The sequence below is a fragment of the Mus musculus genome, chromosome 9 (genome assembly GCF_000001635.26).
Source record: "Mus musculus strain C57BL/6J chromosome 9, GRCm38.p6 C57BL/6J".
Lineage (NCBI taxonomy): Eukaryota > Metazoa > Chordata > Mammalia > Rodentia > Muridae > Mus > Mus musculus.
Window position 1 is genome coordinate 32,717,905 of NC_000075.6, and position 26,675 is coordinate 32,744,579.

General features: G+C 45.9%; 1 protein-coding gene across 6 annotated transcripts in view; it reads left to right on the top strand.

Annotated features, from left to right (window-relative positions):
• The window catches only part of Ets1 (E26 avian leukemia oncogene 1, 5' domain), a 121,580-nt gene that overhangs the window by 81,664 nt on the left and 13,241 nt on the right, over window positions 1-26,675 (top strand). For 2 of the 6 annotated variants that reach the window (NM_001372534.1, NM_011808.3), the window contains 5 exons: window positions 10,771-10,890; window positions 12,151-12,351; window positions 15,045-15,122; window positions 16,036-16,284; window positions 20,195-20,455. In NM_001372534.1, the coding sequence (NP_001359463.1) occupies window positions 10,771-10,890; window positions 12,151-12,351; window positions 15,045-15,122; window positions 16,036-16,284; window positions 20,195-20,455 (909 nt within the window). The remainder of the gene's footprint in view (window positions 1-10,770; window positions 10,891-12,150; window positions 12,352-15,044; window positions 15,123-16,035; window positions 16,285-20,194; window positions 20,456-26,675) is intronic. The other 4 variants (NM_001372535.1, NM_001038642.2, NM_001372537.1 and 1 more) reach the window with 4 other exon arrangements.

Sequence of the window (26,675 nt, forward strand, 5' to 3'; positions counted from 1 at the left end):
TTCCTTTCAAACTTCATGGAAAATATTCCATTCTGAATTGGGAGTAAGTCGCTGCATCTCCTTAGCTCCTTCCACTTGGCCTCCTGCCTCTGTCCTGGCCCTGTCCTCCTTGCTGTCTCCTCTGCCTCCTCTCCTGCTGTCTCTTCCCAGACAGGCCCCAGTTCAGCTCTCTCAGGCCATCTTCCTCAGCTAGCTGTGAGCCACTGAACGCTCCCTGGAAGAGGCCTGGCTCTGTGTTTGTTTCCTGCGTGGGAGGGAGAGGCAGGCCTTGAGAAAACAGTTCAAAAGTGCAGAAAAACTACCTCTTCCAGCCTAAATAAACCGGCTTTGCTCCATTTGTTTGCCCAGATTTTTCCTTTGCCCATGGAGAAAACGTTTCATCTTCTACCTCTCCTGGCTTCGCTTTCCTGGGGGAGGGGATCCCTAGCCCCCCTTCTTCATGCTTGCTGTAGGCTCTGAGCCAGTAGTGGGAGCAGGTCACTTTTGGGGAGGGCGTGCAGTGGTGCGGTGACATGGGGGAACCTGGAGCCACATGCTGCAGCTGCTGTGTACTATCTCTGGGACCAAGATCTACTTTTCTCCAGAAAGAACTTCCTTCACAATTACATTTGGAAAGAAACATCCTACATCCATGTCTGTTTACAAACAGACCCAGAGGGGGAATACCTACCTTTTGTGTCCAGATCTCTGGACTTGAGTATTTGGTTACATCACTTTCCTGTCCTCAGGGTGGTGAAATAACCGAGGTAGCCTCTGTGAGCCTCCAGTTCCTCACCTGAAGAGTGGAGGAAATGATACTAAAAAACACCTGAGAAAATAACTTTCTAAAATGTAAAACTCTGCTTAATATGCAGTGGTGGTAATTATAGGTAGGAAGCCAGTGAAATTAAAATAAGTTGATTATTTTAATAACCCTCTTGGGCTGGTAGCTGATGAGGCTGTAAAGACTCACCAGGAAGCCCTAAGTAATAAACTGGAAGTAGTATCCCTTGCTGGGATAATAACAAGACGGAGAGGGTCAGACCATTTCCATCATTGTGCTTAGGATGATTCTGTTACACTGTTACTAAGAGCCTTATAACCCCATCATGAGTATTGATTTTAGTTGAAGGTTGGATCAGTTACATCAGTAATATCAGAGGTATAAGGGTGAGGCTGCAGCTTGGTAGTAGAACACGTGACTGGCTTGTGCAATGCCTGGGTTCCAGTCCTAGCCCTGCAAAGCCCGAAGGCATAAGGCAGAGAAGGAGTCAACATACAGTATGGCTATGAGAGGATCTGGGCTTATCTACTTATAGCTTCCATGGAGACCAGTGCCTGGTACTGTGTTTATCAGGACAGAGGGATTACACGTCCTGGGACATTTTGGACACCTTCTGGCAATATTGTGTGATGAGAGCTGAGGATAGTCATGTTGGTTGGAAGTGCTCTGAAGGATGTGAAACACCTTTTAAATAGCTAAAAGACATCATTTAAGGACTTCCATATTCTGTCCAGGTGGTCTTGGTGCAGAACTTCACCACAAGGTGTTAGGGCTAGAACCCAGAATATGCCTTCTGCCATTAAACCATACCCTTTGCCTTCCAAACATTCCTTTAAACTGTGAGAGAATCACTGCCTTAGAGGCTCATAAATGACTATATAGTTTATTTTGTTTTAAGAAAGTCTTACTATATAGGGAAGAGTTTTGAATACAAAGCTACACTTTTCTTTGTGCGTTGTTGGTTCTAAACTGGTGCTCATGGGGCGCTTTTAAAAACTAAAAGATCTTCAGGATACGGTATAGCCATGAAGTGTTGTCATGGCAAACATGTTTTAGATGACAGCTACCAAAAAGATTTTCCCCTAGCAGGTTGGATTACAAGATGCAGAATAAGGAAGAAATTGCCCTGTTCCTTCAGTGGGCTAGTAGAGAGCTAGAGTCAGGTGAAAACAATTTTTCCAAGCTTGCTTTCCCTCTGGGGGTGTGCGCTGCAATGAAGGTTATGGCACAGGCATTCGAAAACTCCAGCGTCTAATGGGACATAGTAGATGCTCAATAGAGTGTGGTGTCTTAATCGGACTGGAGCCACAACAAACAGTACATGGGGGCTCATTTACAATGCTTACAAGGACAGCAAGGGTCAGGAAGCTGACAGCCTCCCAAATGCACACAGTTGCCAAAACGGGGAAGTGTCAGATCACTGTCTTGAGACCATTTCTTGGGCCTTCACTTACTGGGTCTGCTAAAGAAGATACACATTTCAAAGGCCTTCAAGCAGGGCATCTTCATTCACAGGGTTCCTCCTTGGGAGTTTTGGGTGGGAGACTTGAGCTGTCCAAGGGAACCGAGTAAGAGCATTGAGCTGCAGGGCCCAGGGGCCAGTTCTGCTTTCTGGCTTCTAGCCTGGAACGGAAGAGTCTTTCTGGGTTTCCCTGAACACCTGGAGTTGATTTGGGTCCTGCTGTGCCTTCCTATACATATGCCGAGGTGGAGGATGGTGGATGGGGCTCGGAAAGAAATAAATCCAGCGATTAAAAATAGCTTTTGCATGTCAGGTGCCTGAACACATTTGGGAACATGCCTGCAATCCCTTTTGTCTGGCAGGTCTGAACCCTGGTGCTGCCGAATTACAACTGCTTTCATTTGTTTTTCCTGCTTCCCTACCATGTAATGGTCAAGGGCTCATTGGAACCATGTGTGGGCCTGGTGACTCACCAAATCCTCAGGACCCCAGTGGTAATAATGTGTTAAAACGTTTGGGGGGGGATGGAGCAGGGGATGGGCGAAAGGAAGGAGGGGGAAGTCTGAGGTCACTTCCTACAGATGTTCGATGTGCCTGGCAGACCCTGCACACTGCTTTCTCGGGCTCAGGGCAGCTTGGAGCACTCCCTCTCCTTTAGGAGACCCACTTGTTTGTCCTAGGCCAGCATCCCCCTGAGAAGATGCAACTGCCTTTGTGTTGGCACGTTGTGTGTGTTCCCTGGTGGCTGTGTGCATTGGCACAGAGAGATGGTGTAATCTGAGACTGGCTTACATTTTTGGACAGCCAGGTCACTGGAGGGTGAATTGGGGATTTTCTGTACTGTTTCGTTCTACCTTCTTTGGATTGGTTTTTACTGGCTGCCGCCTGATAGAGGTATGAATAGAGGAGAAGGACACACACACTCGGTTACCTATTTTTCTACTTGGTCGGAATCCATTCCATGTCTCATGCTATTCCTTTGTTTGAAACAATGTTGCACTGCGTGATTGGAATGGGTGGACCTAGTGTGGCCCCTGGTGGATGCCTGTTTATTTCTTGGTCACATCACTTCTTTAATGAAACCTGAGCCAGGCCAGCTGATGAACTCTGCGTTAACTTGCCTCTGGGTAACTGCCCCTGGGCTGGAACTCTTGTCTGCCAGGGTTCAAGAGCTTGTTAGTGGCTTAAGAGCAAAGTGGAAGGTATTGTTCCCCATGACTGCTTCTGTTCTGCTGTCCATGGGTGAGACAGGGCAGTGCTCACTGGTATTGAGTTCCCATTCTTTTTTGCATGGTTGGCCACTTTTGGGGGGGAATATGCTTTTAGAAGCCAAAGACAAGTTCCAACAGCCAGGGTGTTCAGCTCCTCTAGCCACAGCCAGTTTTCTCCCACACTGGGGCTTGTTTCAGGCAACCTGACCATGGCCCCTCCTTTGAAACTGCCCTTTTGGTTTTTGTCAGAATGGCAGCCGTTCCTTGGGTGGTCTTAGTTGCAGGTGAAAGTTCACAAGGCCTCGAGCCATTAGGAAGCAGAGTGGTAACTTCAGTCTTCCCCACGAATGTAAGGCAGGGAAGGCTCGGGTTGGCTTTCAGTCCTCCTAATCTGAAGCCATCTCTCTCTGTCCTCCCTGGGCCAATTTTTTAGATCGGAGTGCTGTTGCCTTGACAGAGTTTTGTTGTTCAAGTGGGCCAGAAAATGAAATGTAGAACTTGATGTAGATGCCAGGCAAGATCATTTTAAACGCCATTTACTTTGGCATAAGGTATATCTGTCTCTTAAGCTTTCATACTATAATATACATTTATCTAAAACCCTCAAGACAATAAAATATTAGTAGGTGAAATAACATGTTGCTTGGATAAGCTTTATTCCCCTCCCCCCTCTTTGTATGTGCTACAGAGAGGAGGGAGAGAGATGGATGAAATAAGAGTTACACTATGATGTGTGCGAATTATCAGATGAAAACTGTAAAACCCAGCGATGGAGTGGCTGGCTAACAGAATTCCTTTGGGAGATGAATTGGGTAGGTGAGTTATCTAGCTTGGGTTGCCTAATGGGGAACGTGAGAGCAGAGTCTACAGATTTGGATAAAGAAGGCAGCCCAGCCCCATGCATGTCTCTCATCCCCTTCTTTTCTTGTCTTTAGGACACCATCTCTGCCTTTGGGCCTTCCTTTTCTTCTCTCTGTAAGCCAGAAGAGTTCTTCTCAGTTTCTGTTTACTCTGAGAAAAGGTTGGCAAATCTTTGTGTACCTAATTAGTCTTAGTATATGTACAGTGACCCATTAGGGTGACTCAGGAGTGCGCACAGACAGGGGAGGAGCCAGGTTGTTGTTTAACCCCTGTGCTGATTTTGGTATGGAAGGAAGGAGGTCTTAACTTTGTCCCAGGAAAAGAAAAGGGTTGCAGTAGATGATGCAGACAGTTTCCAATCCTGTCTCTGGGGGTTATCTATATGAAATGCACAGCCTAGGAATAATTCTGTGTTTAAATATCTCAAATTTATATAATTTTCAAACAAAAACATGAAAAATCTTGTCTCAGCTCTGAAATGTTTTACTTCTCTTAATTATATTTATACAGTCTGTTCCCATTGGTAGTGGAGTTGAGCAGGAAGACCCTGGAATTCCAGAAGTGGAAGGCTATCTTCTGGCCCTAGTTACTTCATTTTACTCTGTGACTGTACGCTACGCCCTTTGGAGTCTTGCTATATGGTGGGAAGGCATATGAACAGTTGGCCAACCATAAATTACTTTTCCTTCTCCCCCAGCTACTGCTCTCTTTATGGCCGTACCCAATACAGGACTGGCAGGCAGCATTGCCATGTACAGACTTTGTCCCAGAGTAGTGTCCACAGGACATTGGGTATTCATCTGGGATTTCTTGTCTTTGGTTTTTGCCCCTCACTGTCTTACCAGTCGGTTCCAGATGCTGTGGGTTTTTTTCTACATCATTTGTTGAGAACAACAGGAGAAAGAACTTGAAAGGCTCTAAGCCTTGAACATCCTCCTGAGCAAAAGCTACTGCAGTCACGTTCTTTGTAACATGGCTGGTATGAGCAATTCTGTTTCAGAGAACCCCAAAGAATGGTAGACAAGACACATGAGACACCTTTGAAGGGTTCTTGGAAACCTAACAGCCCTTAACTTTGACTGACACACAAATAGAATAGAAACACTTGCTTTACATTTCACTTGAAAAGGTGTGGGGTTGTAAGGGGTGGGTCACACTGAAACACGGGCAGGTGTTTCTCTGCATTCAGAAAGCTGCTGCCCCAGCAAGCCTCTAGATTCCCAGAGAGCTGGCCTGCCTGCTGCTGCGTGCTACATCTTGGAATGGTTATTTTTGTTTGTTTGTTTTTGTTTTTTGATTATTTTTTTTTCTCCCAGTGGCTTCTCTACCACTGTCTTCTCAGAAATCTAGGTTAAGTCCTATAAATGCTATTGTAGAGGTAGGGCCATAAGGAAAAATCAGCAGACAGAAATCTAATTTATGAGTCCAATTTCCATGTACTATATTGAGGGTCTCCAGGTGATTGGCATACTCTATCTTAAGTTAGGTTCTCTGCATTTTGAGACACCTTTTTATTTGAATTTAAGATGTTGTAGGTATTACCACAGAGGTAATCTCAGTAGCTTCCTAAGAAATGCAAGTTAGTTAATGTCCACAGAGGCACTGATTAATGTGCAGATGCTGCTAAGGTTAGGAGCTCTCTGTAATGATGTTATAGAAAGTAACAAGGTAAATTTAGGAACATCAGTGATGTCTGCTTGTCTAAGCCATGACAGGGTCTCCACATACTTAATGATTTCATCACCTCCAACATTGTCACCATCATCATCACCATCACCGTCATCTTCGCCATTGATATGAATAATTACCAGAACGCACACAATCACAGATACCAAGGGGCCTTTTGCATTGGACTTTAAAGTAACAAGTTTAATATATCCACTTCGGAGCATGACTATTGATCATTTATAAATGAAATGTCCACTGCACTGAAAAAACAATCCCAGCCAGCTGTTCTCATATGTAAACAAAGGGCATGACATTTCTAAAAGTTTAAATCTTCTTGAGGTTTACCAATTCAGAGAAGTTCTGACTCTCCTTTTTTGCAGCCTTTGGTTCCAAGGACAATGACAGTGTCCTTTGCTAGAGCTCACAGCCCAACACAAGTGTCTCAAGTGTGGGAATAGTTTCTTCTAGCTGACTTGGGAGATCTTCCCAGGAGACCCAACACACAGGGCTCTCTACAACAGGGGCATAGCCAAGTGGCTGCATGTAGACTTTTAGAGGTAGCATAGAGGTGGGCAAGTCAAAGCAGTTCCAGATGCTTCCACGAGAGAAAGCACGTGAGAATATGGAAATGCTTGCTGCCCTGACAGGAAGCAGAAACCAGCATAGAAATGTATCCGCTTAGCACTGCTGACCATACAAGACTCCAGAGAGCTGGGGTTGAAAATCAGCCCCAGGGAATCCTTCCCAGGCTCTCTGCTGCTGTCCTTGCTTGGATATCATCTCAAGAGGGCTTCACATTGTCCCAACTTGCATGCGTAGAGGAAGGTGATGTGGGGCCACCCCGCCAAATCCATCCCAGGCTCAGTTTATAGTAGTCCTACCGACACTCCATTAGGCTTGGCCTACATTTTCCACACGTGGCTCCAGCCAATTTCCACTATCAGGAAAGTTCTTTTCATGGAGTTTTTAATCTAAGGGGGGGGGAACAAAGACACAAAGGAAAACCCCTACAATTCAAGTTCCTGAATTTACATTGGATGGGAGAGAACAGAGTTGATTCAATGGAGAAATACTGAATTCACAACAATAATTGTTGACCGATTGTGTGTGAGCACAGCATCTGAGGATGGTGGAGTTCTCCCTGCTCCTAAGACAAGCTCCCTGCTTAGCCTGAGGGCTTCTTTCTCCAGAGTAATACTGATGTGTGCTCTGAAGGAAGAGACAGTCTAGATTACTAAGACACTCTTAGTTTGATGAAGTAAAGGCAAGCTGAGAGCATTGATGCATTTCTCAATGACCCATTTGATTATTACGCCATTGTTTGAAGGGCTGGATGTTATATAATCAGCAACCATCACTTCCCCAAACTTGTTTTATTTATTTATTATTTATTTATTACTCCAAAATCTGGGATTTCCCACCGTTTTGTCAGCTTTCCTGGAGGGCATGTTGATGATTCTTCCATTAGAACTTGTTTGGCATGTCCCAGGGCAATGCAAACACTCTGGGGGACTTGAGATTTCTTGTCCTTGGCAGGGACTGGGAGAGCAGCCACGGTGAGCCATCTTCCTAGGCTGGCCCAGACACTTACTTGGCTGCTCCCTGGTAGTGTGGTTGGAGACTGTGCTCTGTCATGCAACTGCATGACAACTGATGGGTCTGTTCATTTTGGCATTCAGAGGCAATATATTAGCTCCTTTTCTTAGAGGACACTAATTTTCATTATTTCCCTTATATATGTTCAGGAATTTTCCCTCCCTCCCTCCCTCCCTCCCTCCCTCCCTCCCTCCCTCCCTCCCTCCCTCCCTCCCTAACTTCCAGCCAAGGCTGGGAACACGCTAGCTGAGGAACTTAGGTAGTATTCTCTTCTGGACCTTAGTCATCTTAACACCAATTTCTGCATGTGGTACATTGATAGTTCAGGCTTCTAAAATTCAGGGCAGTGAAGGTAGTCACTTCAAAACGTCACAGAAAAGCTAGGTGGGATTAGCGCTGGGGAGAGATTGACCCAAGATGAGTCCAGAGGACGCTTGATGTTGGCCCTGTGTATTGGGAACCAGGGCTTGCAAGTGTGGGAGGGTCTAACCGTGTGGGCTCTGGTGATACCGGCAGGTCTTCAGGATTTGAAACCTCACTGTCCTTTGCCATCCACATAAATTATACATTGGGACTTCCTGTGTGCACTGGACGCTTGCTGCCTGTCTTACCAGCATTGCCACTTATGTAGTCAAACCACTGTTGTCTCCCAGGCAAACAAATGCTACCACTTTCTTAAAGGTGACCCGGCAGCTACTTATATTCACCTAGACCTCTCTTTACACACCAGCCAAGGCAGTCTCCTGGGGGAGCAGTGTGGGGAGGCCATTCCTCTGGTTAAACTAGAGCAGCTTTCTGTTTTCCTCAGGAAAGGTGACCTGTTTGATGGTCCCCCTCATCCCAGCCTCACAGCAGACAGCTCACCTCCTGATCACACTGATTCAGCTGACGATCGCTCATCTATTATTTTTTCTTTTATGTGTTACAGGGTTTTATTTCTTCCCCTTTCTGTAAGTTTAGAAATTAAGTTTGCTCTGTGAAAATTTCATATATGTATACATATATATGTACGTGTGTATGTATGTGTTCGTGTGTTCGTGTGTGTGTGTGTGTGTGTGTGTGTGTGTGTGTGTATTCTGATTGTTCTTCTCTTCCTACTGTTCCTGTCAGTTCCCCCCTAAGTTTCTTTCCTAGACATGACTTTTGTTTTTGACTGGGTGACTCAATTAGTTTAATCAGGGCCATCTGTGTGACTTTTGGTTTAGTAGTATATCCATCGGAGCCTGGTGGGGTCACCACTGAGTACACAGCTAAAACAAGGACACCCATCTCCCTGAATCTGTCACTTAGCAAATAGTTCACAGTGCAGGGCAGGGCTCCCTGGGCCTCTCACAGCCACACTGGGCCTTGGGGAGCTTATTTTTGTGACGAGCCAGTGAGGGCATCCACAGCTGCTGTGTGTTTGAGATGGCTGTGCCTTTTGTAACGCTTCTCTGTTTGTTCTATTCTAGCTCTTCCGTTATTTCTGCTTCCCCTCCTACTTTGTTGCCTGCACCTTAGAGAGGATAGTGTAAAAGTCTTGTTTGGGGTTGAGCACGCATCTGTCACATATTGTCAGCACCTTGTGTGGCTACAGGTCTCCTCATTTTCCACCATTACTGCAGAAGAGCCTTCTCTGATCAAGGATGGGATTAGCATTTGTTGATGCATATAAACATAAATAATTGGAAGACAGTTTGATGCTATGCTGGTTTAAGTAAACAACAGTATTCAGTTACCCCTGAGTTTTTGACAGGGCTTAATGTACCAGGCATGGATTCTGTCCTGTGGAGTGGGCCTCAACAACAGAGAGCAGTTGGCTACTCTGTAACGGCAATGCCAGTGTTGCCCAAGTAAGCAGGTCTTGTCTGCTAGCTGAACTCATGGAGTTTGTAGGGTTCACAGCTGTGTGAGAGCACTCCTGCCTTTCCTCCAAGAGTCTGCATAGCGCTCTCTAGGGCTGTGAAGACTAGCTGGAGGGGAGCTTCCAGCTCAGTTTAAGCTGGCTGTCTCTACGTCATTCAAGGAAGGCAAATGGTAACATTGTCTCTACTACTATGTAGTATAGTGCGCAAAGTGGCATTAGAGCATAAAAAGGAAGTAAAAGGCATACACATAGGAAAAGAAGTCCAAGTATTCCTGTTTACAGGCTACATGACAGTGTACGCAAACAGAAAATTCCTAACCAGATGATTTTCAGCAAAATTAACCTACACAAAAAAGTCAGTTGTCTTTTTATATACCAGAGACAGAGGCACTGGGGAGGAAATCAGGGAAATAATTCCATTCACAATAGCCTAAAACCCCAAACAAAAACAAAACCAACAAACAAAAAACTCTTGGTGTAACCCTAAACAAGGAGGTGAAAAACCTCCATTCATCTTTCCCATACCTCCATTTATGCTGTGCCAAGAATTGTGTAGCTTAAGATGAGGGCTCACCACTGGCTTTTGTGTTGAAAAGCTGACCCATGTGCTCTGATCCAATAGGCCTCCAGTAAAACTGAACATTTGTATCTGCTCATTTCCAGGTGAGGCTGACATGTCTGCTTGGGGCACCACACTCTGAGAACAGCTAGGACAGAGTGTAGTCTTCTTCTCTAGTTTCTGAGTGCTCATCAGATCTCACCGTCCGTCCCTCTGCCAGAGGCAAGGCTTTCCTGTCCTCTGGAATAGTTCCTGTTCTGGGCTAGCATGTGCCTTCTCTTTGGAAGTCCTATTGGCACTGTATGTGAACGTTCGTGTCTGTAGATCTTTAATGCCTGAATCCACTGCAAGGCTCACAATCCACTCTCTCGGCCAGCGCTCTTTCTGTTCTCTTCCCATCCCCTGCACATTGCAGGCACTAAGTAATTCTTGGTTGCATGAATAATATTGTTCCTTCTTTCTATAGGTAACCGAAAATGCGTAGTAGCACAAATGGTTTCAGTGAATAAGAAGGATAAATGGGGGAGGGGCGTGGGTAGTGGAAATCAGAAGAAGAATAAGCATGTTTGTTCGCCAGGATTCAGAGTGTTGTAAGCAGGACATGGGGTTGGTTCTTTTTTCAAAGAGGCCTACCTAGTATATTGTGGAAAACCCCTTCAGTTTTACCTGCTGTGATGAAGACGTGAACACAATTCTTTCTCAGCTTGCATTCTCTGGCTCATTCACACTCTTTCATTCTTCATGAGTGGTTAATTACCTATGCGGGTTTTGTTTTTTCATATGCTGCCTTGTTTTTCCTTACAGACATGGAATGTGCAGATGTCCCGCTGTTAACTCCGAGCAGCAAAGAAATGATGTCCCAAGCCTTGAAAGCTACTTTCAGTGGTTTCACAAAAGAACAGCAGCGACTGGGAATCCCCAAAGGTATACTTTTGATCGTAGGAGAAAGGACCACGAAGACTGGATCCTTAGGAAAGGCTCGTTTGCTCTCCTGTAGCAGACAAGTTTGGAAAAAATTTATTTTAGAGTCACGATGGGTGACCATGGATGAACCCAGGGAGCTGTGGTGCTTATTATTTATATTCTGCTCTCTTTCATGTACTTTGGCAAACTATGCTTGTGCTTTGGGTGTTCCAATCTAAAAGGGTTTTCTGAGAATGGAAAGAGTCTGGAGTTATCATAAAGAAGTGAGCTGTGAATTGTCAGCTGTCCCTAGAACATTTCCTGGACAGTCATGAATAGGCAAGCTGGGTCTTGTTTTTATTTTGCTTTGTTTTGTGTTGATGTTGTTGTTGTTGTTAAGAAAGTTGAAGGAAAACTGTCTATAAATAACACCTCGTCTGACTGTAAATAAAAGACTTCCAGCGTGGCCAGACCAAAGTGTTGTTTAGATTCTTAGAATACATCTGCACATTTTTTTTTACATCTTCTGTTTACAACTTTACCCAAAACCTCGGTGGACCACAGCTCCAAGCATCCTTTGTGGACCAGAATGCCAGAGCATAGTGACTTCTGAGCCCTGAGTGTTCCCAGCATCTCATGCAGTTACTTGTGGCTCAGGCATCATTTGAGTGGACGTAGAAGCCTGCTGCCTCCTGATTCCTTTTGGTGTCATTGGCAGGTACAGCTCTGTCAAACCTTAGGTCATGTTCATGAAGATTACATGGCTTCACTGCTACTCAAAGCTGTCCCTGTGGTCACAAATAATGATACTTCAATGACTTACCATTACTAATTGCTGTGATTATTATAAAACCTGAGTGGCTAAGATAAAAAATAATTGAGTATAAAAAAATCTCAAGTGTATTGCAGCGTTGAGAGCAGAAAGAGGCATGTGCAGTTTGTGGGAAACACTTTCCATTGCTATTGCCATTAAAGAAGGCATAGTCCCTTATCTGGGGGCTTTTGATATTTTTTAATGAGAATCAGGGTGAGAGAGGAGATCAATGGAAATCTTGGCCTGAAAAAAAAAAAAGCAGGGAATTGCTGTTGGCTGATTTTAGCTCCTCCTAGCTGAGGAGATGGGAAAGTGGGGTGCTAGATGAGGGAGGAAGAGTCTGAGAGGTGCTGGACAAGATGCTGCTCCCAAGGTGTAGAGTAACTAGCATCGTCAGCTCTGTTTCGGCCCTTCCCTGCCTTCTCCCAGCCTGACCTACTATATCCTCGCTTGGCCTCTCTTCTCAGACCCCCGGCAGTGGACAGAAACCCACGTCCGGGACTGGGTGATGTGGGCTGTGAATGAGTTCAGCCTGAAAGGTGTGGACTTCCAGAAGTTCTGTATGAGTGGAGCAGCACTGTGTGCCCTGGGTAAAGAATGCTTCCTCGAGCTGGCTCCAGACTTTGTTGGGGATATCCTGTGGGAGCATCTAGAGATCCTGCAGAAAGGTAAATGTGTGCAAATGGGGAGGGGCACTGGGTGGAGTTTCTCTAAGAGTAGGAGGAAGGCTGGCCCAACAGTGGGATGCTCTTGCTGTTGTTGCCTGTGGGTGTTCAGCCATGGTATAGACGGTATGTGGGGCTGTGTTTGGCTCAAAGCAAGAGCTCAATACATGTTGGCTTATTTTCTTCTCTGCCTTAGGAGTTCATATTTTATTTTTTTTTTAAACAAGATTGTACTTCTCTAGCATCTTGTATACAATTCGAGTTATTTTCTTAGACCCATACATTATTTGAATAAATAGTGTCTGAACTTAAATAAATCTGGATATATAAAACAGGAGTTTCACCTGCTCTGGAACGTTTGATATATACTCCGTTGGTCTGTGGTGTATTCTCTCTGGTAACAGGAGAGTACAGCTTTTCCAAGCCCATTAGCAAGACAAGTTTCTCTGCCAGTCACTGGCTTGGGATTAAGGCAGCGTAGAATACCTTTTACATTTGGAGCCAAAGCTAGGGTTATATCAGGACGTGGTGTTGCAACCTTGTAATGACACAGCCTCCTCTACTGGCCTGGCCTCTTCTAACCTTTTTGGACCAAGTGACTCATGTCCCGTAGCTCCGGCTGAGTATAGCAACAGCAGCGGGCCGCAAACTTGGGTGTTTCTGTGCTTATTTGTCTAAATTTCTTCTTAAAATAAATGGCAGTTACCAGCAGTCAGCAGTGCCCTACAGCTGACTGTAAGCCTAGAAGCCTGCTGCCCTCTGTAACCAGGCCCACCCTTTCCCTGTGGTTACCAGCCTCAATCTCTAGGCACAGCATCTGGGGGCAGGGCACACAGCTCAGTCCATGTAAGACCTTCCTTTGTTTAAGAGAACGAACACCTCACTCTAGAGACCTAGAGACCTAGGTTCCAATCCTCTGGGCATATGAATGTGGTATGTCTTCCTCCACCTCAGCTTCTTGTCGAAACTGATCCCTGGATGAACACAGTTAAGGACTTGGTAGCTCTTCCTGTGGCTGCTGCTACTCAGGACTGGACAACTGCTCGCTGTAGGAAGGGCACTGGTGCAGACCCCTAGGCACTGACATAATTGACCTGTTCATAGGAGGATAAAGAAGGATGTGGCAGACTCTACGCAGCACCGGTTTAACTTCTGTCTTCTGAACACAACAGCAGGTTGCACCAGACCATGAAACCAAACATAGTCTGTCAATATGGTGCTTCTGTGAACTCTAAATGAATTCCTGCAGTGGACGTACCCAGAGCTGGGGGTAGTCTCGGTCTGTCAGAGGCTGATCATGGTCTGTTCATATCCTTGATTCCAAAGTGCTGCCAAATATAAACTCTTGAAATTAGCCACAATCAGTGATCGACCCTTTAAACTTTACTTACTTCCAAGTCTGTTTTCGTTTCACTTCTCACCCAGTGCTCTTGCTGTGATGCTCCGAGGAAACTCTACCACTGAGACAGGATTAGACTATTGACAGTGTTCATGCAGAGGAGCATTGTCAGGGATTTGAAGTGAAGCAGGGTGTAATGGAGTCGGTGTGAGGAGGCAAGTCCGGTCATCCTAGCCAGGGTCCCGTTGCTTGAGGCAGTAAAACTGTCAGGCTATGGATTTCCGTTTCTGAAGGGATGACAGGGACGTTTGTGCGTAGGACAGCGTCCCTTCTGTTGATCTAACAGGAGCAGCATGGCAGCCAGAGAGCATAGCTGCTTGGGGTGGAGCTGGAGGCCAAAGGTGCAGGGGATGTTTGAATCTGATAAGCCGCTCAAGCAGTGTGTAATCATTTTATCTCAACTGGGAACTTTTTTTTTTTGAGTGCAGGCATAAACTTGTTTTCCCATCAGCCTTTGCTCTCAGGAGGCTAGCAGGTACCTGAGGAAAAACCCGTATCAGCAGTCTCTCTTGATGACTGATCTTTGCAAAGAAATGCAGTCAGGCTCTGTAGAGTGTCGACAGCTACTGCGATTGATTCTGGGGTAGCAGAGTACCCCGAGCCCCACTGCGAAAGATCGGCTCTCCGCTACACTTTATTTCTTCCTGGGTCCTAATGAAGTTGGAATCTAGGCAGTGTGGACGTGTTGGCTTCTGTTACTTTACATAAGTCCTCACAGTTCACTGAGTGGCGTCACCTTACCAGAGTCCTGCTTCTTGTCTGGGCCTGAACTTGAATTCTGAGAACAATGAGAAAAGCAGAATTCAAAAGGACAAAAACAATCCAGATATCTGCAAAAAGTGGAGGATACAAATACCCACTTGCCTGAAGGCTAGCGTGTGTTCTGAAATGGGTTTTAGTCGACCCGTTTGAGTGTTAGGTGCTGATCTTGGTCCTTGAGACATCCCCACACTTGAGCCTGAAGATTCAGTTCTCTGAAGGGAAACAGCAAGACACCACCCAATAGGGATGCCCGTTCTCTCAACCCTCAGTGATTGCCCACTGGGTCTCCTCCCAAGATAAATGGACCAATCCCGTTTCACAGCTGCTGATATGTTAAGCTCAGCCGTACTTTAGTGATGTCATCCTGAGATAAGGCTCCATCCAGACAACCAAGACCCCAACTCCTGTAGTGTGCTTACAGACTTCCTAGAAAAAATCGGTTGAGATTGTTGGGGTCCTTGTGTTTTAAGATCCTTGCAGGTCACATGTCACTTGCGTGTTATCTTCATTTTATTCCCTGGTTTGTTTCTTACAGAGGATGTGAAACCATATCAGGTTAATGGAGCCAACCCTACCTACCCAGAATCCTGTTACACCTCGGATTACTTCATCAGTAAGTGCTACTGTCCACTCTGCCTCTGTCTTTTTATGATAGGGATCCTGGAAAGGCTCCCTGGCTTAGTTGATCCCAGATGCTTCAATAATAACTCTATTGAAAGCAATATAATTTTAATTATATTCTGCTTTTTGTTACTTAATTTATGACTTGTCACATAGTACATCACTAAGTCTATGTGTGTTTACCAGTCTACAAAGTTCCTGCGAGTGGGAAGGAATATACCCTGGGCATATTTTGATCTTATTTAGTCCCATGTGTGTGAGAGACTGGGAGAGATTTGATTTTGGCCTACATGCTTTGCTTAACTATTATTAAAGATGATCGGATTTGCTATGGGATCCTTCTGGATTCCCTGCGTGGGCTGTGTAGCATCATAGTCTGTTATAGAGAGTGAAACTTTGTTTTTAAAGTGCATGATAGCTTAGTACACTATAGAGGTATCCAGAGAAGAACAGTATCATTGGCTTCTCTGATGGGCCTGACTTCAAAGGTAGTGTGAAACAGGTGTGGTGTATATATTTTTTTTCCATCTTCTGGCTTATTGCAGTTTTTATTCCAATGGCAACATTCACCACATATCTGGAGTTTATCAAGAGTGCCAGGAATGTTGTAGCCATTGTGCCTATACACACAGCCTCCTTTATTCTACATCACAGTACTCTGAGGAACACTTAACCAGACTTACTGTACAGAGCAGTAAATTAAGGCAAAAGGGAAGGTATCTTATCAAGGGCTGCAGGTAGCAAGTTGTGCATCAAGGTTGAACCCAAGTCCTTCTGATGTACTCTTTACTTCTCTATTAAGGGAGTCAGCTCACATCACATGGGGGGAGGGGGGCTTGATAAGGAGTGAGAATGGATTCTCTCAGGTCCCAGTGTCTCCAACTGTAAACATTCTCCTTTTCTAGGCTACGGTATCGAGCATGCTCAGTGTGTTCCTCCCTCAGAGTTCTCAGAGCCCAGCTTCATCACAGAGTCCTATCAGACGCTGCATCCTATCAGCTCGGAAGAACTCCTGTCCCTCAAGTATGAGAACGACTACCCTTCTGTCATTCTCCAGGACCCTCTCCAGACAGACACCTTGCAGACAGACTACTTTGCCATCAAGCAAGAGGTGTTAACTCCAGACAACATGTGCCTGGGGAGAGCCAGTCGTGGTAGGTCAATTTTACTTTCAGACTCCTTGGCTGTACAAAAATTGCCTCGGTTCCTTCATTGTCCAGGTCCCGTTTTGCTCACTTATCACTCCTTTATTCACCAGTCTTAGCTTTTCATTTTTTCAAGTGTATGGACAAGAAGACTTTTCTGCCGTGAGATTTTAGCTTTATCCAGTATGATGACAGAGACCTTGGGGTCCATGATGGAACTGAGCATGGCAGAGTAATAATCAAATGTGTTATCAGGGTACACGGTTTGCCTACATATTACTTCTAGTTGGACTTTGAAAGGCAGGCTGCAGTTTCTTTAAGATAGTTTTGCTTGAGATCATAATCTTGAAATTTGGCCTGTGCTTTGGCAGCCTTTCAGGGTTCACCTGGGTCATACTGTAGACCCTGGACTGGTACCCGGGATGACCCTCGCTGCTCATCCTGGGAAATTAGCCACTTGTGACTTCTTTGGTTTGGGAAGATACAAGATGGTTAACCAGTGGTTTATTTGGAACTGGTCATCAACAGCCTGGTGAAAGTATGTATTTAGCTAGGAGACCAGGGGAAAGGTGGCCAGTGGCTTCCAAAAGAAGGTACTCTTGTTGACAAGGCTATTATAGCAGTGATAAATAGTCGCTGGCAGTGAAGTCAGTGTTTGAAAATAGGTCTCGCTGACCTGATGCCCCAGAGGTAAGATGTACCTGATGTTGAACCCATGGCCTTGAACATCGCACTCTGAGAAGGAGCCTGTTCTGATGATCTTGTTGCTGAGAAAAGTGAAGTCTGATAGAAGGAGGGCCTTCTTCACCCAGGAAAAGCCTAGTAGTTTCTGAAAAGCCTAGAAATGACTTTCCTGGTGGGAAAGTATTAAGACAGGAAGAGGAGAGTAGTGATTCTTGCTCTCCGAATGACTCCCCGTGCTACCTGCTCAATGTGACCCATCCCTCCTGTGCTAGGGATGCTCTTTAACTGCAGCTCCTCTTTGCTCCCAGCCTGCCTTGCGAGAGCTCTCTGGCCTCGTACAGGGAAAGTCCCTGCAAAATCAGTACCCAGAATGTCCATCTTATGCTCCTAGGTTGTTTTTGTTTTAAACTAAAGGGAATGGGTGGGACCGGGTCTGTCTTCCCCTTTTCTGCCTGTCTTATTTTTGGGTACATGTCTATTTAAATACATACCCTCAAGTGTGTGCATCTGTGCACTTCTTCTTAAGCAGGTTGAAGCCTTAGCAACATTTTTTTTCCCTCGTGGGGCTGTCTCTCTGTATATTTAAGGAGACCGAGTTGTGGGTTTGGGGTTCAGCCGTGTTGTAAATCTGTGTACATCTGTAATCATACCACTTTACAATTGTGGCTGGTTTTGCATTTGTGGAAATGCCCTCCTTTCCCTTTCCTCATCTTGGTTCTTGGATCCTCACTACCCTTCAAACCCTATCTAATGATTATAAACCCCAACTGATCCTTACCGAAGGACGTCAGGTATTTCTTTGTGGCTCTCCTGTCCTTCAGTTCCTCCAAGCTCAGGCCACAGACTTAAGGGGAAGACCAGCTTGTGCAAGCCTGCTTGCTGCCTGGTAGATGTGCTGTGACACGGCTGGCCAAAGGGCCATTGATTCTGACTGTTGTGATTGGTCTAGACTGAAGACATTACTGTTAGCTGACTATTAATAATCGCAGTATTCAGATGCTGTGTTACAGTATACAAAGTACTTCTCTGTCCCACTTATTTGAGCTCTAAGGCCTGTCTTTGTGTAAGTCTTTTCTGTGGGTGGCTGTGAGGCTACCCGTCTCCTGTTCAGAGTGCTGTTCGGTGGACTCAATTAGCTTTGGAAGGACCTTGCAGAGGCTTTTCTTAGAGAAGACAGTCAGTACTAGTCTCAGGGATGCGTGCCTCCCGGATCGAACAGAGAAGCAGAACCTAATCCTTTTGGATTCAAGTCAGTGTTTTGGGGAAAATACCCGTTAATGAAGGCTTCCAGCTCCAGGGTTGTGAAATAGAACTAAGACTAAAGCTGCCCTCCACGCTAAACCACAGTCTGAACCGAGAACCATCTGGTGAGGCTGCAAGAGAGTGGTGACGCCTACCTTAGCACTTAAGCTAAATGAAGCCCTTTCAGATCCTGGCCCTCCACATACAAAAATGGCTGAAGAGATAAGAAAAACTCCAAGAGCCTGAAGCATAGGGAATACCTACTTATGGGTGACTCAGAGGGCAGGCCATCCTCCGTGGAAACACGGTTTTCCTTCTTAGGCTTTTGGTGTGTTTGTGCTAGAGTGAAATGGAATGGCAGTTAGCATCTATAGCTAGGATGAGAACACACCTTTGATGAGATACCAGGGAACTCTCTGCCCTGCTAAGAAGCCCGTGGCATTCCGTGAGGGTGGGGGTGCTGCTTTCCTGAGAAATTTAATGTGACTTAAAAAATGAGTAATGGAAAGGGACTAGTTTGGTACAGTCATGGCCACTCGTTCCTTAGGCTCTGATTTGCTTTGTGAACATTGCCTTCTTTTGAGCAGAGGGTGGAGTGAGAGCTGGCATTTCTGTCTTCATCACTACAGGAGAGAGCAGAAGGGCAGAATGTTCACAGCAGACATACTTGTTTATCTGGGACTACTTCTTTAATTTTGAGAACAATAGCTTCCCCTTGTATTCGACTTTGATTTGGGAAGCTGCTTCTGTCTGAGCATTGTTTTCTTAACCAGTCCTCAGCCAGAAAGAAGCTCGCTGATGTGGTTGGAGAAGACCCTCTTCCTCTTCAGGGTTTAGCCAGCTTCGCACGGTCGAGAAGCGACTTGAGGGCACTCCTGCACAGGCTTTTCTTACCTCTCTCCATCTCCTAGCGTACGTTGGGTAGGAGTGGCCATCCCATCTCCTGCGGTCTGCCGCGAGCTGCCTGGGAAGCAGCTGGTCATTGGCCGTAACAAATGTTCCTGGGGTCCCTTGTAATTCTTCAGTGTATTTATTTTCTCTTAAAGCTTCCATGTTAGCCCCCCCCCCCCCTTTTAATGCCATTTTTACCAGTGGAGACTTCTCCAGCAATGCTTGCCCAACTGCAGTGGCTGTGTATAACCAGCTTGGGGAGATGAATGAACGTGCATGATCATGTGGTCTGTTCAGAATGCTTTAAGCAACTCACCCTGTGAAGGGTTTCTGACCCTGCTCTGGGCCTTCATTCTGCAGCCACCCCTTCTGCTTCTCCTGCCCATGGAGTTTGAATTCCAAGTTCTAACTATACCTCAGAGGGTAACTGATACAGTTTGCTGCCTGCAAGAATGACTGAGCTTTGTTGGGTTTTGTTTTCCTGTCCCTGAAGGCACCCCATAACTTCTTTCTCCATTTGAGAGTCATGAAGAAATGACTTACTATGTGGGGAGAAAGTACCTAAAAGGTAAAAGGCTTTGGTTCCAAGGACAAGGGACGCCAATCTGCCCTTAATCTAATAGAATGTTTTTTTTCTTATGATCAAAACATTTTACCAATGGGCCTTCAGAAATAATTCCATTGTCTGGAGTTGAAAAAAATAATAATTTGACAGTGTTTTTTTTTTTTATTAACTTATTAAATCTACTGTAGTAACCAGAAATCTCATGACAAGTAGGGCTCCAAGCTTCTATATTTCTGGCTTTAGAATTCTTGAGGTCCCATCCTCATGACAGTTCCGAGGAGTAGAGCCTTACTTTGGCTACTATGCTCAGAACTATAAGCCAGGCAGTGGCAGCAGCACTCATGTTGTGGCCAGGCCAGCATCCTTTCCCCTAGTGTAGACTCAGGACTTCTGGGACTCCTGTATCCCTGGGCCCTCTCTCCCTTCCTCCCTGTCCAGATCTAATTAGCAATCTGTCCTCCATAAGAGGGATTTTACAGCTGTTTTTTCCCCAACCCCTCTTCCCTGCCCTCTTCCTACCTCCTCATTTACCTCCAGGTAAACTCGGGGGCCAGGACTCTTTTGAGAGCGTAGAGAGCTACGATAGTTGTGACCGCCTCACCCAGTCCTGGAGCAGCCAGTCATCCTTCAACAGCCTGCAGCGGGTCCCCTCCTATGACAGCTTCGACTACGAGGATTATCCCGCTGCCCTGCCCAACCACAAGCCCAAGGGCACCTTCAAGGACTATGTGCGTGACCGTGCTGACCTCAACAAGGACAAGCCTGTCATTCCTGCTGCTGCCCTGGCTGGCTACACAGGTAGGCACCCAGCCCCTCTCTAGGTGGCTAATTGCATGTTTCTGTGGGCCAGGTCAAGTGTAAGGCACAGAGACCCAGGGGCGTCCCTTTTTAGTTTTGTGAAGTGTAGATGTTTCTGAAGGGTCTTTAGTTTCAAGCCATTCTGCTTGTGAGAAGCCACTGATTTTTGGAAGCCAATAGTATCATTCATTCTCAAGGGTTCGCTTTTAAGAGTGGTGGAAATGTAACTTTTGAACTTCTTTCGTGTCTGGGGAAGGGACCTGTGATGACTGGGAGTTTCTGGGAACTGCCTCATGAGTAGTATGGAGGGACTTTTGCTGGCCTGCTCTGGGGAGACCTTTTCAAATACAAAACCAGACTTTTGCTGGCTTTCTCAAAGGCAGAGTTGAAGGGCCTGCATGCCAAAGAGTTTCACAGTCTGGTTATCATGGCAGCCTGCTGACTGAATGTAGGAACAGAGATCTCAGCCCTAGCCACCTCCTTCCTGGGCTTCCGTAGCCAAACACTTACCAACAACAGCAGCAATAGTAACGACAACAAGACCACCGCCACTACACTTTAGGATTGGTTTCCTTCCAGGTGTGAAAGCTATCGTTAGATTAGTAGGGATTTCAGAAAGAACCCAGAGAATGGATGAAGTTCACCAAGCTAGGGCTCGGATGAGAAGCTCATGGTTAGAGCCAGGCATTTCTCCATTCCAGTGAGCAGCAGCTCCTACGGACTTAACCTAGGAGCCTTGGGAGAGCTTGAGAAATATTCAAAAGCATCGCACAATCCGTGTGCTAAGCATCAGATCCCCTCTACAAGGCGGTAGTGCTTTCAGGGCTTACAGAGTGCACTTGAGAAGAGCCCTGGTTAACCTTTGTTAGTCCGATGTTGTTTTGTGCCATCCTCTTAAGATGTCTTCCACTGGACAGGCGTGGGCTCTGTGTGCCTGGAGATGGGCAGCAGACATGGCGGTTCTGTTGACATAACTGAAATTTTTTTCAAGTGGGATAGAATAGTCTTGGAATTTTTCTGAAAATTAAGAGATCCTTAAAAGTGAAATTTATATACTTAGAAAAATTATTCCTCCTTTCAAGATCAAGAATATGTTCCCTATATTGCACTCCACAAAGCCCCTAGCTAGGGTAGTCATTGCATCAAAGGGTGCCCAGGAATTAAATCCATGATTGGGAGTGGCAGCAAGGACCAAATGAAGAATCATGAGAAAAGGACAAACTTGAGCACCTTCTTTTTTTAAAAAAAAAAGATATTAGTAGGGGGCCTTGGCACATTTCAAGAGGATCTTTTCCTGTCTCTGGAGAGCACATTATTGTGAAATTCACTCATTTTCATTGAAGATATCCGAGATGAGAAAGAGTACAAGAAGTCTTTCAAAGTGTAGAAGAGTGGAAGACTTTGCAATTGAGACTAGTCTCTCTCCATCTGGATGCCATGATGGAGTGGGGAGGGGAGAGGGCTGCTTAGAGGAAAGGACAAAAGCTAGGGTAGTGCTCAGATAATAGAGGGGAGGGGAGGGGAGGGGAGGAGGGGAGAGGGAGGAGGGGAGGGGAGGGGAGGAGAAGGGAGGGGGAAGGGATCATCATCCCTTCACTTTCTCAAAGACTAAGCCCTTCCAAATGAAAAAAAAATGAAGGCTTGTCCACATTTAGATTCTATTTTTTTTTTTTTTTACAATTATGGATTTAACTTTTTCAAACTCCAGTAGTAGTGAGAACAATAGACCAGAAACCAGAAGTTCCCTGCACTCTCTCTCAGCTTTCACACACTGTGTGATTTTAGGCAAATTCACCTTGTACCTTTTTCTACTTTAGTGAAGTAGAACTGTTCACCCTTATCCCGACAGTGGGGGACGTGTGAAAGCACAGTTGAACCAAATCGATTAAATAAATGAGTGCTAGACATTGCGCTAGACATGGTGAGAAGAAAGCCCTACTTGTAATAAATTGATTATTTCAGAAAATGAGCACCAACTGGGTGTGGATAAGACACCACCCCCACCCCCACCCCAAGCAGAGTCAGTCTTATCCAGTTTATTCTACACGTCCTTAGACTTGAACTAGAATCTCTTGTTGCTGTGGTCTAAATAATGGTTGGGATTTGTTAGGTGTGATAGCAGACCAAATTTTGGCAGTTTCCCCCATGATCTCTGTCTTCAGGGAACACTTCCTGCCTCCACTACAGGTTCCCTGAGTCTGTGACCTGGTGGCCCCATCCCAGAAATAGGGGTGGACAAGGGATGGAACGCATCTGCCTTGTGTTGTCTCTTACCTGAGGTGATGGCTGCAAATGGGGATCTAACTTCATGCAGGCATGTTAGGATGACCTGGCATTTGGAAAGTACTTAGAGAAGTGGAAATCACTAGGTAACTGTTGGCAGTGCTCTTGACATGTGTATAAACACTGCACTAGTTTCCTGTCTCTCGTTCTGTCCCCTTTCTGTCCTATAAAATTCAGTTGCTGAAGCTTGTGTGTGACCTATAATAGGGGCACTCAGACTTCTGCACCATGGCTACCTGGTCTGGACTACATACATGTGCTTATCATGGCTGCCTGGCCTGGACCACGTGCATGTGCGTATGTGTACCTAAGTGAGAAGAGCATCTCACCACACCCCTAGACGAGGGACTGAGGTTTCAGTCCTTCCTGCCTCTACAGGAATACGTTCTCCTCCTTCCTGTGAGATCTTAGTTACTGCACTGTAAGTGTGGAAATCAGTTAGAGATGGAATTTTCACATTCTCTTGCACAGTTACATTCTTCCTTCAAAGATAAGAAAATTGCACCAACCTTAGCAGGGCTCCCATGGCAACTTGTTAAATTAGGTCGAGATGTGGGGGCAGATAACATGGCTTGAAAGAAAGCCTGCCTTGCCTGTTAGCTGAGTGAGGGCTACATCAAGCACAATGTTGGCTTCCGCCGAGACGTACCTCCTTACCGTACTGTTTACGGTTATCAGACTGACACAGTCGAAAAGCTCCATTTTCTCTTGTTCATAGGTGCATGCTCAGTCCCTTCTAATTACAACACTGAGAGCCAGCCCCATGCTCACTGTTGTCTGTATTCCTTGTAACCTTAGAAAAATGCTGAGCACTCAGAGTGTGCTTACACGCTGAGATAATCAATTTGTTATCATTATGAGTCCCTTTTGCCTGTGTCTAGCACAATGTGTAATACGCATCTATTCAATTCATTGATTTAGGTGTAGGGATAGGATAATACTTCATTGTTAAATAGTAGTCTCCTTTCCTCCCTGTCAGTCTGGCCCCATTTTAGAGATAGTGAAACTGAGCACAAAGAGCATGCTTTATCCAAGGTCAGGTAATTTTGCTCTGCAAGAAGGTGGCTCCTTAATGAATTTTAAGTGCTGCATGCCTTGCTTGAATGCACCATCTGTTCTTCATGTTAAGGAATGGGAACACTCCTTGAGTAGCCTCATGTCTTTCACAGAGGGATTAAGACCCAGGTGGCCCCTTGTCACTAATTAACACTTCATACATACATGTGACTGAGGGGAAGGGGGAAGGGTAAGAGCTGGTTTTGGCTTCAGTACAGAGTTCTGGGCCTGTGAATCACCATTATTGAACTTTATTCCCTATTCCTAGTCACAGTCACCGATAAAGGCCCATTCATAACCCAGCTGCAGGTGACCTACTGGAAATCCATGTCTGGGTATGTCATCACCCACTAAGCTGTAATTACGAAGGAAGAAAGTCTCTTTTTCATCTAGAGCCTGGAAAAAGACTATACCTAAAGCCATTCATTAATGACCAATTTGGAAGAATGTTTTATATTCCTTCCTTCTGTCTCTCCCCCCACTCCTCTCTCTGAGAGACTTAGAGGGAAAACTGTCCCAGATGTCCCACTGTGGGTCCTCTTACATTGCCTTTGGTCAGAATGAATGCTATTCTGTCCATTGCACAGATGAGAGGAGAGCAGCCTAAGTCACACAAATCCCCAGGTCAAACTCACAACCCCTGAGGTTTGATTATAGTTGAGTTTTAGCATATAGTAACCTAAAACTACTGATGAGACACTGAGAGAATAAACAACTTGGCTACAAAAGGAAGGTCTGCCAAGCCCCTCAGTTGAGGACATGGCCTGTGACTTTGGCATAACATCTACACTCACAGTCTTCTGAAGAAAACTGAGTTGCAAAATAGGCTGCGTTGTGCTAGGGCCCAACAGGGTTGGCAGTGTTGGGAAGCTCTTGACCGGCCCAAGCTAGCAATAAGGAAGAAAGAGACAGCTTGCTAAGTTTGTAATGTAGCATGCATCTGTGTAGATTTCTGATATTCCAAACAGGTTAGGAAAGGTGGCACTTTCTACCATGTTACCCTGAACTAGGCTCATGCTGTAATCTTTCCATGCAAATGCTGCTGGCATAAGGCAATGAGAGGATGCTAGCATTGATATAGGCTGACTTGTCAGAATGGGGAGAGACCCAGGTTGCAAGCACTGAGCATTGGCCTCTTTTCCAGAAGCCAGAGATGGCCAGGTAATGACTTATCTGAGCTTCGTTCTGGCCAGGCTGGAGCTAATTCAGGCTTGTCAAAGGCAGTGCAGTGTGAGTGTGGAGTGTCCCTGGGCAGAGTCTCCATAGGGAAGAAGGAAGCTAGGAACAAGAAGGATGGAGACCATCTCCCTTCCTGAGCTTAAGGTGACTGTGATGGGTGAGCTGCAGGAAAGTGAATGGAATCTTCCTGCCCAACAGTAGCCCTGAGGCCCGAGGGACTGATCCTCAGTCACTGTGTAGCCCGATGGCAGGTCCCAGGGTCTCACCAAGGTGGGTTTGAGCATCTGAGTGGAGTCCTGGGTTGATTAGCATGCTGTTCATGTCAGCATATAGGTCAATGGAGAACCGCTTTGGAGGATCAGGGAGGAAAATTCCCAGGAATGGAAGTGGGTGGGAGGAGAGCGGCTCTCTGCAGCCTGCAGAGCCACCTCACAGGTCCTGCCTCTCAGCCGGTTAGTGCAGTGACAACGGTTAATCATTCCCCACCAGCAGAGGAATTCCTATGGTTGGAGGCTTTGGCCGCACGGTTGTTAACTTTTTGTTTCTGAATGCCTTAACATTTTATGGGAAGAGGGGTTCCCCATTTCTGCTCGTAGTTCTGAAGGGGCCAGGGTTGGCAGAGCTTCCTCAGAACCTTCAGCTGATACTGCACACGGTGCCTCTGGAGTTGCTTTCCAGTAGTCTGAACCCCTGGGGTACTTGCACCTCTCGGAGACCTGTCTGTATTTTGGATTACAGGTTGGCTCTCTGTTCTGGGAACAGCTCCCTGTCTGATTTAGAGAGGTCTCAGAGTCTCACAATTTGGGGGTCACTGTTCCTTTAACAGACACTCGTTATGCGTGATGAAATTGGGTGGTGTCTGCTTGGGAGTTCCACTCTGACTCCAGTGTGTAACTCCACCTTTTTGTCTTTGAAGCAGGGTGTTTCCATTGAGCAAAGTGTAGCCATCGAGCTGTGAGACACCAATACAAGCCCTGGCTGCCTTTAAGCCATGGATTGGAAAGTCCCTATTGCCTCTGACGTGTCCCAGATTCTCGAGCTCTGCCCTGTAGGGTTTCCTTTGCATTGAGTGCTTTTCTGCCCCTGCTGTGGAGAGACCGCTGCTCAGCACAGAGGCTCAATTCCAGAAAAGCACCCCTCTTCCCGTGGACACGCCCGAAGTGAGGTTGACTTGGTGTCATGCCTTCAGTGACACCTGCCATTCAAACATGCCTTCACAGAGAAGTCCAGTTTAGACACTTGAGGGGATGGCCACTCTGAGGTGCTCTATCATGAGGCTATAACCTGTAGGGACCATGAGCACAGACTTGGGCTCTGCCACTGTCAAGCTGTGTTACACTGGGAAGTTTCACAACCCTGTGCCCCATTTTCCTTGTCTGAAAATAGAGGTAATGAATGGACCCCCATCTCCTAAGTGTGTGTAAATTAGTGGCTTCATGGAGCCGTGCAGAACGGTGCTGAGCACTTAGGAAGTCCACTCAGATGTTCATTCCCACCATCTTTAACCCTTTCATCTCTGCGGTATACTTCTATTCCAAGTCAGTAGGTTCATTTCACTTAGAGAATTCCAGTAACTGCTGACGTTAGTGTTAGTTAGGCCCCATATGACGTGCAGCCCAGTGTGCTGCGTGTTTACCAGCACCTGCTGTGCCCTGGACTCCTTCCGACAGTAATATTTGTTAACTTCTCACCAAGGCCGCAC